Here is a 16,973-nt window from a genome sequence, read left to right as displayed (position 1 = left end):
CAGATAAACAAATATCTCAGTGAGGAACAGTGAGAAATTTATGTCATATCACTACATTTCACAACTTCTTTGATATAAGCAAATATTTTTATAACACATGGTATTGGATAGGTAAATGTTAGGGGAAATTGTCTTATAAATTTATGAGAGCTAGCATGTTCTTAAGTCTCTTAGAAATCAACCCATGCCTTTTGGAGGATTTTCTGGAGATACAACATACTATTCCTTATAAAACATAACAAAAATCAAATTATATAATCTGTGCAGTAAGTATTTTCTGTATTTTAAGGGATACCATAACAAAAACCCTTTGCTTGATAAATTTCCTAAAGTCTCTAAAATGAATAAAACCAACCAGTTCTCTGGTTCTACCTACTACTTACCACCCAAACATGTAGAAATAACACTTGATTTGGCAAATTACAAATGTTTTTAAAGACTTATTTTTAAGTCCATAAATGTGATTTCTATTTTAAGAACACAGACATGGTTTTATAAAGGAATTCAACAGAAAAAAGGAATAACCAAGACAGCTCCTCTGTATATATCTGCTGCAGTGTGTAAGATTTCTGTAGGTAGAACACCAGCCTTTCAAAATGTACTGAACACAGCTTCTCTGGTCTTGTATAACAAAAGAATGCCTTATTGTTCTTGAGCATGCAAAGCTCAGAAACTTTTCCTCATTAGGCTTTCAAAATTTCTATGAAAAACTATGGATATCTTCTAGACCAGTATCGTCCAAGAGATGTTTCTGTGATGATAGAAATGTTCTTTCTATATCTTTACCATCTGGTACATTAGCCACATAAAATGAACTTAAATAACCACATGAGGCTATATTGACAGCAGAGTCCCAGATCATTATTACAACATCCTACTGTTTGAGTTGGATTTCACATTCAAAAGAAGTACAATTTTGCCAAGGTTGGAATATTAAAATTGCTCAGAGTGTATGTGAAGTTTGAAAGTTGAGATATTTCATTATAAAAATTATATTTTACGAGGTCATAAAAGTGGAGAATTTTCAATTATTTTTGTAAAGTCATATAGAGTGTTTAATGCTTTTCATAGCTTTGATTTAAAAAAACCCATGAACTTTGCTATCTTGACACAGAAAGTAATAATTAATATTACTATTTTGTTTTAGATGAATATCTAGGTTGAGAAAGTTAAGGCACGAATACAGTTCAACTTTTGTTGTTCAGGGGCAAGGGCAGATGCCATATGACATGAGAACCAGGAAACTTAGACTCAAGACAGCAAAGTGCTCATGTCACTCCAACTCCTCCCATCCTATGGGAGAAGCATACAGAGGCTGGGCCTAGCTAGATGCATCATGTATTGTGCCCTAGGTAAGGCACCCATTTCCCTGCTATTCTGCATACTTTTAGAATAGTTGAGAAGAGACAAGTGAGGTCAGAAGCCCCTCGGTGTGGTAACTGGAGTTCTTGGATGCCAAAGGCCCAGGAAGTTTGAATCCCAGCACTAGCATCAGCAGAGCTCTGCATGCTCCCTGCTGAGGTAGCTTATCACCAGGTTACCTGAGGAAGAGTCAGGGCTCCTCAAGTGAACTAATTGGTATGTGTCTCTGGTAGCTCAGAAGCAGTTGTGCTTCATAAATTGAAACAAAATACCAAAAGCAAGAAGTCTTATTAAATTATGGCCCCATCTATACATTGAAAAATATATTTTACATTTAAAATGATTTATTATTAACAGTGATAACTTTGTCTTTTTTTAAAAAAAACCCTAAAATTAAAAACCAAACACATTTCAGAAAATATAGATGTACACATAATTCTAGAAATGGGGATGATAAAGAATACAGTAGAGTTTTATGTGTTTTTAGATAACTTAAAGTCACTATGGAATTTTTTTTTTTTTAGAGAAAGAGAGAAAATTTTTTTAATATTTATTTTTTAGTTTTCAGTGGACACAACATCTTTGTATGTAGTGCTGAGGATCGAACCCGGGCCGCACGCATGCCAGGCAAGCACGCTACTACTTGAGCCACATCCCCAGCCCCACTATGGAATTTTTGATAAAGAATTATCAGATCTTAGGAAGAAAAGTGGGTCTAGAAGAATACAAATAATAAAGCATAAAAATTATTTTCGATGTGGCCTTCTGATGACCAACTTCATCTTTTAAAAATTATAGAATATGATCATGAAATGAATGAAATCAAATCCCAATAAGCTATTTCCTTCCTTCAAACACTTGAATGCTGCCTTACTGCTTATAGATTTAGGTTCAAACTCTCAAACATGGAACTCGAGACCTCTTTTTCTTGATACCAATAATCTAAAATGGTAGTATCAATTTTTTAAAATATCTTTATTATTCTTTTTTTATTTGTTTATTTTTACATGGTCCTGGGGACCAAACCCAGGGCCTCATGCATGAGAGGCAAGGGCTCTACGGTAGTATGAATTTTTACCGCTTCCTGCCTTACATGTGGCACACTAGCAACACCAGATTTGATTATAATTCCTACATACAGCACATTAACTCAGCTTTTTCTGTATATGATATTTGTTCACAGTACCCACTCTGTGGGGAAATGACACAGGGCCCACCATTGTCTTCAATCAATATGCAATTCAGAATTACTTTCTCTTGGTGGCCTCTTTTAATTTCTCCAGACTAGATTAGATACTCTGTTTCTATAAATTCAGGTCAATTACTGCACTTGTTATATAATGGTGTGTTCTAATGGTTCTCTTACCAATGAGACTGTGAATTCCTTTAAGGAAGCAAATTTATCTGTGTCCTCACTACTCAACCCATGTTTGTCAGGCTAGGGATCCAATAATTGTTAAAGAGAGGAATCAATGGCATTTTTATCAACATTACTAACAACTCTTCCACTTAGTTTACTACTGAAGGTGACCTAGTTATACAATTTTAGGTAAACAGGAAACAGACACACATGTAATTGTTTTACTTCTCATTTATTGATTCTTTGGCCTCACAGAACTAAAGATGTAAATGGAGATATATTAAGTATGAAGAACTAAGAATACCTCTGAGGGATTGGGGATTTAGTTCAGTGGCAGACTGCTTGCCTAGCATGCTGAAGGACCTGAGTTTAGTCCTGGGCCCTGGATAGGGTTGAGGATGGGGGAGGGGAAAACTCAGAAAGATTTCAGCCAACAGATGATATGGAAGGAAAAAAATGGGAAAACTGTGTGGGAGTAGGTCCATCAGCCTAAAAATAACAGCCTTACTGCTTCTTAAAATCTGGTTACAAATGCAAATCTAAATATGAAGTCTGTCTGCATCTGGTGAAAACAACACTGGATGGGAATAAAATTAACCAAATATCATTTATCTGCTAGATAATAGTTGAATTAATAAGCTGAAGGCACACTGCTTATCTATAATAAAGTTCTAAAATGAATATTACTTGAATTTTGGTTAAATACTGATACTCAAATAAAGACTGGAAGAGATTTCAGAGATAACCTAGTACAATATTTTATCTATAAAAGTCATCAAATCAAGGCCCAGTAAAGCTAAATAGGTCTGTTGACAGTTATACAGGTTGGTAGAATAGCCAGAACTTAATTGTTACTATTAAATTTAGTTTCCCTCTGTTATATTCTATGTGGGAGGAAATTTCATGAATTTTCTTCTTAAATATATTAGGTGAGATTTGTATAGAACCCCACTAATAATAGGATCATCATAGAAGAAAATTACTTTAGAAAAAATTAAATGACTTTCATTCAGATGGAATTGTTTATAAATTATGCTAATATGGGAAATTTAGTTAAGAAAAATTCTGAAAAGTATTAAAGGAAAAATTACAAAGCCATTAAAATCTTTTATTTTCTGTACTAGTAAATGAGGGCTGACTTTTATATATCTCTTCTGAGTCATTAATTGTGCCACTATTCAGGAAACAAAACTCAATGAGGTAATTTATAATCTTTACAAAATACATATGTAAAACTAACAAATAACTTGATTAACTGTTTCACTACAATAACTATCACTTGTTAAGCATGTTATACTCTCAATGGGATGAGGCCATCCTTTCATATGAAGCATCTGCTAATCATTTTTAAAAGCTTTTGAAAAAACTTTTAAAAAATCTTAATAACAAATGAATTATATTTTATAACATGAGAAGCAAAGACAAAACAAACCCATAAATATCTAATAGTTTTGTGTTTCCTCTTAATTCTTTAAACTAAATAATTTCTTTCTGAGGAGTCCAAATGAGTAAATTAGGTTATGGAAAACTGGGAAGTGTGAGAGCTTCCATGGTTGCAAGGCTAGGAGAGTAGTGTGTACCAACCACTTTGCTAGAACTTGAGCTTGGATGAAAAGAGTTATGAGGCTTCTGTGTCTTACTTGGGGGCATGCCAGGTCAGGTGCTGGTGAAGGAAGAATCAGTAAACTTTCCAGCCTGTGAGAGTAATTATACTTACCTGATTTCACCATCATGAATTTACCGGCAGCCATCTCTTTAGAAGTGCACCACAATGAGGTACTTGCAATCTTTGGTGCTATGTCATGATGACAGGATGATTTGCAATGCAGTTATAACATAAGTATTTAACTAAATGAGCATAAAAGGATACTAAGTATTAAGCAAATTAAGTAACACTGATCACTGTGAAATTAAAAATGTAAGAAACATTTATATCTAATAATCAATGTTTGAAAATGCTTACTCATATAAAACTTCCATCATTATAGAAAGGCTTTCATGATGTGACTCCCTGGTTCTTACATTTTAAAATGTACAGAATAAAATTCTAAACTTTTGTCACTGCTACTGAGATTTGTCACTGAAGTAAGAGGGAAACACCTCAATAGTTATTTATGAAACCAGAAGTTCTGTCTGAAACTTGCTTCAAAACTATAAATCACTTCAGACAAAAGAAATATAAATACTAACATTTATAAAAATTTTCCACATTACTCATAGACACAAGCTTCATAAAATTTATGTAGTAAATACAATAAAAATCAGTGCTAATGAAGATTTAGCTGTCTTCCTAAATAAAATTTCCGTGTTTGAGGTATCACTGTAAAATATGCCAATATGGCACAACTATAAAACAACCCAGGAGTCTATCCTAAAAATCCTGACCAATATAGCATCATCTCTGCCAGACTTCTAATAGGCTGAACTAGTCTCTAAACAAAGAAGAAATATTTTAAGTGTTATAAAAACAAAGGAGACAGGTATTAGAAATTCTGCCTTTCATAAAATAATGAAACTTTTGTTATACTTTCATTGTCATCTTCCTGCAGACACTATTCATTTAAAAAGTACTAAAGATCAGTAAAGCAGCTTCATCTCCTACAATATTTAAAAAGCTCAGAGATCTAAAAACAATAGTGAAGAATTTCACTATTTTTAAACATTATATCAGAGTATATAAAGCTATTAAAATATTCAGTATCAAGAGCAAATCATTACCCGCAGCTTTATCACTGGAAGGTAGACACTTGATTCAGCACTACTAGTTAACACTAGGTACATTACTTGTATTGACTGCAGTAAAGCCATAATCAACATAGAAGTAATAGCACTAGCCAAACACACAGAGACACAAATGTCAAAAATGATGTTTCATATGTACAAACATCTATACTTGGGGCATGGCTACTAAGTAACAAGTCTGATTTAATACATATGGCCAGAGGGATAATGGTTCTACACATGAAAAATGTCTGTGTGAAAAGGTTGGGATATATTGCAAAGCATAATCATATAGCAAATTCTAAGGAGGGCAAATAATTTTTATAAATGAATTTTTAAATTTAGTGACTCAGGCCAAAGTCTCAGTTACTTTTTGGTGAATTCAGAACGATTAGAAGTAGAAGAATGCTTTTCTTTTTTTCTCTTCTTTTTTTCCTTTTTATGATGTTTCCCTTTTTTTGATTTGGTCTTTTTTTCTTTTTTCTTTTCTTTCTTCTGACATTTTTGTTTCTTTTGTTTTGAAGTATCCTCTTCAGTGGAACTGGAATAAGACCTATGGGCAATAACACACACTGATTGAAAATCATATTTATGACTGATAGGTAATTTTAAATGGGATTTGAGCTATCTTAAATTCTTCTTGGAGTAAAGAGGAAGTATAAACATAAAGAAACTCAAATGTACTTTGTATTCTCCAAAAATGATGAATTAACTATTTTTCTGCCTGGTCACAAAAACTGACAAAAACTAATGTCTCTATTCTGCTTGATTTTAGTAATGAGTTTTTAATTTAACAAAGTTGAAATTACTTTTTCTGTGATTTTCAGTTTGGAGGCTGTGCTACCCTTCAAAATTTATAAGGCAAACAAAGTGATATTCATCAAGCCTCATTATATACACAAGTGTTTGTATATAATGTATTATATACATCATATTTGTATATAATGACTTGTTAGCATATTCTCTTAAAAGAGCAAAAAGGCTGCAATTATCATACATAAAAATGATGGCTAAAATTGTACCTCAGTATGAATGAATAAAAGTTGAAAATGAACAATGCCTCCCCTAATATTGAAAAAGAAGAAAAAAACCAAAAAAGCCATCTTTTAAGATTTTATATAAAGAGGTATATAACATTCTATTTATGACCTAAGCCCCAAATACATATGACAAGATGGAAACTGAGTTATTTTAAATTAAAGCAGGCATCTAAAAAGTTAGTGCAGTGATGTAACTATTAGGAATTAAAACCCACACTGAGACTAATATAAGAGAGGAACAAAATTAAATGCATGAGACTATAGGGTTTCAAGCTATCTTCAGTCTTCAGAGTGACTTCCGTGACTCAAAGTTTCTCTCATTTCTATAATGTTGCATCTTTTCTGCTTGTCTATCTACTGCCTTAGACTTCTGACAACCTACTAAGCTGCTTATTTTCTTATGTATTCTTTGGCTCCCTTTTCAGCTCTGCTCTTGTCAAATTTGGTTTACTTTCCTATCTAAAGACCCTGCTTGACTTCTGTATTCTGAATAGAATGACTTCTCTGCTTGCTCTCTTTTCTTTCGATTTTGGGTTCTGGATTTTTATTTTTAAGGAAAAAATTTAGGCCTAACACAGCATATTATAAGGTGGCCCTATCTCTAACTACATAAAGGTTTTAATTTCAGGCCCTAGGATCTCTGAGGTTTGAGAGACAGCCCTGAATAAATAATCTGTTATTATAAAACAAGTATATCAGAACTTAGAAGACAATGAATAATCTCATGTTTCATGTAAGCAATTCACCCTGCTGAGCTGGCACAAATATGTCAACAATAGTCAGAAACGGTTCCTAGCAGTTTCTATGTTAAAGATCATTATTTACTTCTAAGACCTAAAAGTGAGTTAACTTTTCCAACACCGAAGTGTTCAAATACATGTAATTATAAAAATAAAAACCTACTGAGAGGTCCAAGTAAGACCTAACTATGGTCAATTGCTTTTAAAGAAGAGGTCTATGTGTCTATATGTGTATATTTATTCTAGTCTGAATGAAACTACTCATTCATTAACCAGGGAAGAAGTAGCCTTTTACTACTTTTGATCAATTTATTTAATCAGTTAGTTGTTAAAATAATAGTAAAAATTTGAAGGTGGTTGATGAAGGTTCTGAAGGACCCGAAAGAATTTTTAGCTTGACAAATTCTATTAAATCATATTAATAAATTAATTACTTAGGCATAATGATTATATGAGAATTCAAATATTTAAGTTCCAACTTCATCTTTATGAAGATAAAATGTGAAAAGCAGCTTAGCTACTATTCTGAAATTTAAAACTTAGAATATAAATAAATAAAATATAAAAAAAGAATAGGTATTATCACACATTTGTAACTTGATTTGTTGTAAAAACAAAAATTAAGGTGAATGAGTACTGACTTTATTTTTGATTCTTTACCTGACTTTGCTATTTTAGTGAAACAACTGAATATCTAACTTCTATTAAGAAAATGTTAACATTAAATTAACTGAACTATATATCAAAAATAAAGGTTTATAATCCTTCCTGGAATCATGGTTCTACTTTTTTCTTTTTTAAAGATGCTATTTATAAAATACCTTTTTCTTTTTTTTTTCAATTTGATTTTCTCTTTGCTTTTTTCTTTTTTCTTCTCCTCTTCTTCATTTATTCCTGTAAGAAGAGGGCAAGGAAAAAATCAGGTTACCATGAAGCTACCAATATTAATATGATGTGAAATATTTTAAAATTTTAGTTGTTGGTTAGATAGATGGAGACATATGAAATGGGAACAGGCAGTAAAGCCAAATGACAGAAGCCTCAAAGATGTGTTTTCTTTTCCTAGCTTGTAAAGGTAATACGATGATATCTTCAACATATAAAGACATATGTAAGAGTTACTGAAAAAAAAAAAAAGAAGAAAATAGAAATCATTGAGAAGTACTCTGTAGATTAGAGAAAATGTGAAGGAAAAAAGTGTGTACGGGGAGAAACAAACAAACAAACAAACAAAAAAAAAAAAAAAAAAAAAAGAAAAGAAAAAATGGCCAGACCAAATATAAAATATATTAAGGGGAAGAAAATTCGTGAAAGCCCAGGACCATGTTTAATGAATTCCAGTTCTCAATTACCCTTTTTCCTTTCTAATTCTGATCACCTCTTTCTCAAATGCTATAAGCAAAAGATGTGAAAAAGGTAGCTTGGTCAAAATTTTGAAAAAAAAAAAAAATGAAAAAGAGCCAAGGGAAGTAAAACAGGATAAGTGAATAAAGCAAGCATTTAAAAAGACATATCAGGCTGGGGATGTAGCTCAGTGGTAGAATGTTTGCCTAGCATGCGTGAGGCCCTGGGTTTGATCCCAAGCCTGTAAAATAAATAAATTAAATGAGTAAATAACAAAAACTAAATGACAACATGTATGCGCAGACTCAAATCGCAAAACCAAAACGAAGTGACACTTATCTCTAACTCATCTCTATTTCCGGTATCCAGGATTTTGTTAGTTATGCCAGCAGCTATTTAGTAAACTGATGAATGCCAGTTGCCTGGAAAAATTCTCCATTACAAGAGAAAAACTAAAATGGTGCAAGTGATAGAATGCTAGAAGAGACTCTGAGCTATTTTTTTCAGTCCTACAGATTGAACCCAGGGGTTTATGAGCTACATCCCCATCTCCCCCACCTACAGCTTTTAAAAAATTTTGAGACAGCATCTCACTAAGTTGCTTAGGGTCTTGCTAAATTGCTGAGGTGGTCCTTGAACTTATGATCCTCCTGTCTCAGCCTCCCAAATCACTGAGATAACAGGCATGTGCCACCACATGAGCTATTTTATTTTTTAATTTTTTACTTTTAATTAGTTATACATGAGCTATTTTAAACAGAAAAAATGTGATTTTTGATGTATGAAATGGACACTCTATTACTCAGTGACTTCTGTTAGAAATACCAAGAATGAGGTGCCTGGGAGTTTAAAGGGAAGGTCAAGCCAACATGTATGTCAGAGGTTGTTGACTCTATCAGAATACTACTACTTTGGTATTTTTTTTTTTTACTTCCTTTTATCTCAAATCAGCTTTTATTTCCCAATTATGAGTTTTGTTACTAGAGGAGAGACATGTACTGAGAAAATATGTCTAATAAACTTAAAAATTTTGTATATTTATCATGAGAAACAGGCATGAGAGGCAACACATAGAGCAGCTTTGGAGTTAGGCAGACTGATCTTTGTATGTAGCCTACTGAATTACTAGTTATGTGAACTTAAGCAAATTTCAAGCTAAAAAGGGAACAGAATATATTAACTTCATTAAGTTATTGAGGATAAAAGAAAGCAAGGTATAAAAACATAGTGCTATTTTGGCATATGATAAGTGTTTCTTCCATCAGTGGCAAGCATTATAATTATTACTTTATTAAGATATAACTGGCATATAATAAACTGCATATATTTAAAGTATAAAATTTGATAAGGCTTGAGACCACAAACAAGACAAACATCCCCTTTACTCCTCTCAGACTTTTGCACCACATTGTAATCCCTTCCTACCCCAGGCAACTACTGAACAGTTTCTGTGAACAGATCTATTGTATAGACATACCACAATTTGTTTATCCATGAACCTGTTGAAGCCATCTAGGTTGTTTCTAATTTGGGGGTATTATAGACAAAGCTTCTATGAACAGTTGTGTAAAAATATATGCTTTCATTTTTCTTGGGAAAATATCTAGGAGTAGAATAATGGCCATATGATAGGTGTATGCTTGATTAACTTTGAAGAAACTAACTGCTTCCCATAGAGGTTGCATCATTTTACATTGCCAGCAGTGGTTAAGAAAGTTCTAGTTGTTCAACAAACTTATGAACAGTTGGCATTTTTAACTTTAAGACATTCTGGTAGGTACAGAGAGATATCTCAGTGCAGCTATAATTTACATTTCCTTAATGAAAAATGATGCCGAGCATCTTTTCATGTGCTTGTCATTTGTCATGTTATCTTTAGTGAGCTGTCCAAATCTTTTCATTTTAAATTTTACATTATTACTTAATTCTGAGAGTTCTTTGTAAAGTCTAGATACAAGTCCTTTATCAAATATGATTTGGCAAATATTTTCTCCCAGATTATGGCTTATCTTTTTACTTGCCAACAGCAAAGTCCTTGATATGATGAAATCCAATTTATCATCTTTTTCCTTTTATGAAATGTGCTTTTTGTGTAATATTTAAGTAAACATTACTTAACTGAAGGTCACAATGACTTTTTTTCTGTTTCCTTCCAGAAGCTTTAGATATTAAACTAAGGCCTATGATCCATTTTGAGTTAATTTTTATACTTGTTGCATCATAGGGATTAAAGGTTACTACAATATAATTCTTCTAGCATTGTTTGTTGAGGACTCTTCTGTTTCTACAAAATTGTGTTTTTCAACTCTGTCAGGAATTAGTTGAATTTCTCCTTCTGGGAAGATGGAGTAATTTTCCCATCTCTCTCATTAAGTACATTTAAAAATCCTGGATACTATAAAAACAAATAGAAGATGACTCTGAAAGACAGACAAAGACCAGTTAGTGAGTCTGAAAAATATAGGGAATGACACAGTAGTAACTTCTCTGAGATTCCTTTTGGCCTCATATATCCTAGATTTGCAGCTGAAAAAGCTGGCATCCTGGCAATGCTAACAATTTACCAGACAAAAATGTCTCCCTACCCCCTCAAAAAATGTCCTTCATAGTCAGAGAACTGAGAAAATGGCAACCTAAAAAGAAAATTTTAGAAAATAACTGCCCTATACTCCAGCAAAATACTAAAGAAAAGATTATGGCACCAACTATACCCATGCCAGTAAAGGCCAAATGGGAGTCTAGGCTTCTACTCTTAGGCATCACCTTGCTTGGGCATTTGAGGAAATTCCAATTACAAAGCCACAACTTTAATCTCCAAGGGCTAGTAACGAGACCTTCACTAATGATGTCAATGGAAACCAAATGGAGAGCCTGAATTTCCATCCCAATATCTGGAGCTATTCCTCCACCCAAACTAACTGTTACCAGGGGAAGCCTGGTGAAAGCCAGAATTCTTACCATTACCTAATGGAAACAAGATCACCCACTTAGGGTGTATCAGTGGAGACCATATGGGGAGTTGGAACTCCTATCCTCACCTAGCAGTAGGAAGGAGCCATGCTGACTTTGGGTGTTGATTATTGCTGAGTGGGGAAAATAGACTTCTTACTCTAAGCCTGTAGTAAGAAGTCAGCACCCCCAATTTTCCTTCTAGAGTGAACGCCAGATAAAACAAAAGGTTTGAAGACAAGACAGAATTTCATAGTACAAATTTTAAAAGTCCAAATTTCAATGGAAAATAACTTATCAAATCAAGAACCAGGATGAAAAATGAAATATTCATTAGATGACACCACCACAAAAGATACTAGAATTATCTGAAACAGTTTTCAAAACATTATAAAAAACCATTATAAAAATGCTTCTATAAGTAATAATACACATTGAAACAAATGAAAAACAGAGAAGAAATAGGAGATACAAAGAAGAACCAAATAAAAGTTTTAGAACTAAAAATATAGTAAACTGAAATGTAAAAGCTCAGTAGAAACCAGGCTTAACAGAAGAATGCAAAGAACAGATAAATAATCAGTGAATTAGAAGGCAGATCAACAGAAATCACTCAAACTGACCAAGAGACAAAACAGACTTTAGAAAATAATGAACAGATTTTTAGAGACCTATGGAGAAAAACATCTAACATTTGTATTGTTGGAGTTCTATAAAGAGAAGAAAAGAAGGCAGGGCTAAAAAAGTTTTGGAGAAATAATAGCTAAAACCTCTCAAATTTGGCAAGACATAAACCTACAGATTTAAGAAACTCAGCTAACCTCAAACAGGATAAACTCAAAGAAATCCACATTAAGAAATATCATAACTAAACTTCTGGATTTTTTTTGGCGGGGGGAGTACAGGAGATTGAACCCAGGGGCGCTTAACCACTGAGTCACATCCCCAGTCCTTTTTTAAAAAATATTTTATTTAGAGACAGGGTCTTGCTAAGTTGCTTAGGGCCTGGCTTAGGCTGGCTTTTTACTTGTGATCCTCCTGCCTTGGCCTCCTGAAAAATTAAACTTTTGAAAGTAAATAATCAAAAAAATATTGAAAGCAGCTAAAAAAAAAAGATAAATTATGAACAGCAGTAAAACAACGAGAAAGAAAGTAGGTTTCTAAGTAGAAGGTGTGGAAGCCAGAAGGAAGTGGCACATTTTTCAAACACTAAAAAAAACTTGTCAACCTAGACTTCTCTCCCCAGTATCCATTAGGAATGAAGAAGAAATCAAGACATTCTCCAGTGAAGGTAAACTAAAAGAATGTGTCAACAGCAGACATAATTAGTATAGGAAGTTCTCAAATAGAAAGTAAAAGCAATCCTGGAGCACTGCTTGAGAAAAGAAGAACACTGTGAAGATACTGTTATATATAATAGTTTCTAAATTATGTATGATGTATGATGATAACAGCATAAATTATAACACTACCTGGTATGGTTCTAATTGTATGGTTTTAGTCTGCCTTTTTCTCACAAAGATCAAGACCTGACAAGAACAACTTAGAGGAGGAAAAGTTTATTTTGGCTCAGTTTTAGAAGTTTAGTCCACAATCAGTCAACTCCATAGCTCTGTGCTTGATGTGAGGTAGAACATCACAGCAGAAGGGCATGGTGGAGGAAAGTAGCTCAGGACATTGCAAGTAGGAATCAAAGAGAACTTCATTCACCAGTGACAAAATATAAACCCCAAAGGCATGCCCCAGTGACCTATTTCCTCCCGCAATATGCTTCCTGTCTATTGTTACTGCCAGTTAATCTATACTAATGGATTAATCTACTCGTTAAATTACAGGTCTCATAATCTAATCATATCACTTCTGAACATTCTTGCATTGTCTCACACATGAGCTTTTGAAGTACTCCTCTATGTCTAAACCATAACAAGTATATAGAAGAAAAATTTAGGACAACTGTATTGTAAAAGGTTTGAGAAAGTAAGGAGATCTAAAAAGTGGTAATGTTTCTCCACTTTATTGGTAAAATGATGATACTAACAGATTGTGTTAAGTCAGTATATAAAATGTGACATCCAATGTATCCTTTAACAAAGCCATATAAAGCACCATAGAAAAATTTAAAACACAAAAATATATTTAAAGAGTATATATAAATCAAAATGGAATTCTATAAATGTTCAAGCAACCTACAGGAAGGCAGGAAAAATAAAACAGGAATGAAAAAATAGAACATATTTTTTTTTAAAAAAAGTGGTCTTAAACCCTAAAGTATAAATAATCACTCTAAATTTAAACAGTCTAAATGTACCAATTAAAATGTAAGAGATTAGCAGGGTGGATTTTGAAATGTGACTCAAAATATACACTGTTTACAAGGAAATCATTTCAAATTCACTGATACAGGCATGTTAAATATAAAAGGATAAAAATAGATCATGCCAAACAAATATTTATCAAAGGAAAGAAAAAGTGGCTATATTGATGTTAGATTTAAAAAACATAAGACTTCAGAACAAAAAAATTACCAGAGAGGGGACTTTTATAAGTTTCAATACAACAGACAGAATTGAAAAAGATAAACAGACAAATTACACTAAGAGACATCAATATTTTCCTTACAACAATTGATAGAAAGTCAGAAAGTCAGGAATGATAAAGAATAAATCAACAACATCATCAACCAATAGAATCTGATCAATATTTATAAAGTATTCCAGCCCCCAAAAGTAGAATATATATTTCAAATGCCTACTGAATATGATCTTGGGCCAAGAAATAACCCTTAAAAAACTTAAAAGAATTAAAATCATATAGAGTATGTCTTTGATCACAATGGAATCAAATAAGAAATCAAAACCAGAAAGATAAAAGGAAAATCTCCAAATGCTTGGAAGCTAAATAACAAGCTTATAAATATAATCCATTAGACAAAATGGAAGGTCGAAGAAAAAATTTTAAATGACATTTAACAAATATAGAAATACAGCATTCAAACTGCTTTTACCATATATCACAACTGTCTGACAGAGCACTAAATACTTACAAAAAAGGAAAGTCTCAATATTCTAAGATTCCATCCCAAGAACTCAAGTAAATAAATAAATAAATAAACTCAAAGCAAGAATTAAGGAGGTGATAAAGAAGAGAAATTGCTAAAACTGAAAATGAGGGAAAATTGAGAAAAACTAATTCAACAAAGAACCTACAAAACTTTAGTAATCAAAGAAAAATGGAAATAAGATACAAATTACCAATATCAGGAATGAAATGGGATTATCTCTATAGACCCTTCAGATGACAAAAGGATAAATAAATACTATGAAAATTCTATAGATATAAATTTGATGACTTAGCTATTTTACTGGAGAATGTTACCAAACATTTAAAGAATCAACAAAAATTTTACACAATCTCACCCAAAAAATAAAAGAGGAGAAAACTCTTCCAATATTCTATGAAGCTAATATTACACTGACACTAAATCAGAATAAAACAATACAAAATAAGAAAGCTACAGACCAACATCATTCATTAACATAGATATAAAATCCTTTATAAAATATTAGTGAAGTACTCAGTATCAAATATAAAAAATTAAACATCATGGCTATAATTTATATAAGGGACATGAGATTATTCCAATATTCAAAAAAAACCCACAGTTAATGTAACCAATGATATTAATAGGCTATAGAAAAAAAAACATGATTGTATTAACTCATGCAGAAGCTCATGTCAAAATTTGACATGAATTCACAATAAAACAAAACTAAACCTCCCAGAAAAAACTAGAAGTGGAAGAACTTCTTTAGCTTGATAAGGAAGAAAAATACAACAAACAAAAACTCATCTGCTTTCTTGATACTTAATAGTGAAAATATGAACTTTTCTCTAGGATTGGAATGAAGAAAGGATGTTATCTTTAACCACTCTTTTCAACATGGTGCTCTAAATTCTAGTCACTACAACAAAACAAGAAGAGAAAATAAAAGAGATACAGCTTAAAGGGAGGAAATAAAACTCCATACTTACAAATGGCATGTTTTACATAGAGAATCCCAAGGATACTACAAAAATCTAGAAAAGATTGATGAAGTCATCAAGAAAAAATAAATATACCAAACTTTATGTACCTGTTCATCCATCCATCCATACACCAGTCCTGCGGGTTGAACCCAGGACCTCATGTATGCCAAGTAAATGCTCTACCACTGAGCTATACTCCCAACCCAAAAATCAATTCAATTTTTATTTATTGGCAATGAACATGCAGATAACAAAATTAAAGGTATAATGTCATCTATAATTTTTTTAAAAAGCACTAATCTAATGAAACATATACTGTATAGAACACGGATGATACTAAAAGAAATCAAAGACCTAAATAAGTGAGAAGACATGTGGATATCATATTGTTAACACTCAGTGTATCCAATTCAAGACTTACAACATAGCCATATCAATCAAGATTATGTGGCCATTAGTAGAGGGAAAGACACAAAGATCAATAAAAAATAGAAAGACTCTAGAAACTTACTTATAGAAATATGGCCAAAGGATACTTGGCAAAAATGTAAAACAATCCAATGGAGGAAGATAGCCTTTTAATCAAATAGTGCTAGAACAGTTGGGCATCCTTAAGGAAAACGAACAAATGAGCAACAACAACAAAAAACCCTTGAGATAAATCTTCCACCTCATAAAAAAATCCAATAAAAATGAACCATAGACTTAAATGTAAAAAAAAAAATCAATTGGTCCTATATATTTGAGTCTATTCTGTTTCATGGGCCTATCTTTACATCAACAGTGCAATGTTCTGATTACTTGTAGCTGTATAATAAATCAGGAAATTAGGTTGTTAGTCCTATATTACATTATTTGTTTTGAGAGTATTTTACTATGTTAAGTTCTTTACGTGTCCACAAGAACTTTAGAATTGACTTGTAGATTTCTAAACAGATTGCTGGTATTTTGATTGTGATGGTTTTCAACCTATAGATCATTTGGAAAGAAATGACATTTTAACAAGACTGAAGCACCCATTCAATAAATATGGTATATCTTTCTGTTAATTCATTTAACTTTCCTCAACAATGTATTGTATGTTTCATTCTTGCATATCTTTTGTCAAATTTATTCTTAATACTTTTCAAAGCACTTGTTAGTTCTAGAAGATTTTTGGTGGATTCATAGGATTTACCATATAGATGACAATTTCATCTTTAAATAAAGACAGTTTTTACTCTTTCCTTTTCAATCTGGTTACCCCCCCTGACCTCTTTATTGTACTGGTTATGATTGCCAGCAGTTGAGGGGGTAGAAGTGGATATCTTTGTCTTTTCCTTTATGTCATGGAAAGCATTCAGTCTTTTATTACATATAATGTAATCTTTTAGTTCTTTTTTTCATAGTTTTTATCACGTTGATGAAGTTCCTTTGAATTCTAGTTTGCTG

General features: G+C 32.4%; 1 protein-coding gene across 2 annotated transcripts in view; it reads right to left on the bottom strand.

Moving 5' to 3' along the window:
• Positions 1 to 2,938: 2,938 nt before the first annotated feature.
• The window catches only part of Srek1ip1 (SREK1 interacting protein 1), a 35,034-nt gene continuing 20,999 nt past the window's right edge, over positions 2,939 to 16,973 (bottom strand). For both annotated transcript variants that reach the window (XM_078015930.1, XM_078015924.1), the window contains 2 exons: positions 8,045 to 8,117; positions 2,939 to 5,996 (listed from right to left, as the gene is read on the bottom strand). In XM_078015930.1, coding sequence (XP_077872056.1) covers positions 5,810 to 5,996; positions 8,045 to 8,117 — 260 coding nt within the window. In that variant the 3' untranslated portion in view covers positions 2,939 to 5,809. The remainder of the gene's footprint in view (positions 5,997 to 8,044; positions 8,118 to 16,973) is intronic.

This window comes from Ictidomys tridecemlineatus, chromosome 1 (assembly GCF_052094955.1).
Source record: "Ictidomys tridecemlineatus isolate mIctTri1 chromosome 1, mIctTri1.hap1, whole genome shotgun sequence".
Lineage (NCBI taxonomy): Eukaryota > Metazoa > Chordata > Mammalia > Rodentia > Sciuridae > Ictidomys > Ictidomys tridecemlineatus.
Note: the sequence above shows the minus strand (reverse complement) of the source record. Positions and strands in the feature narration are given on the sequence as shown.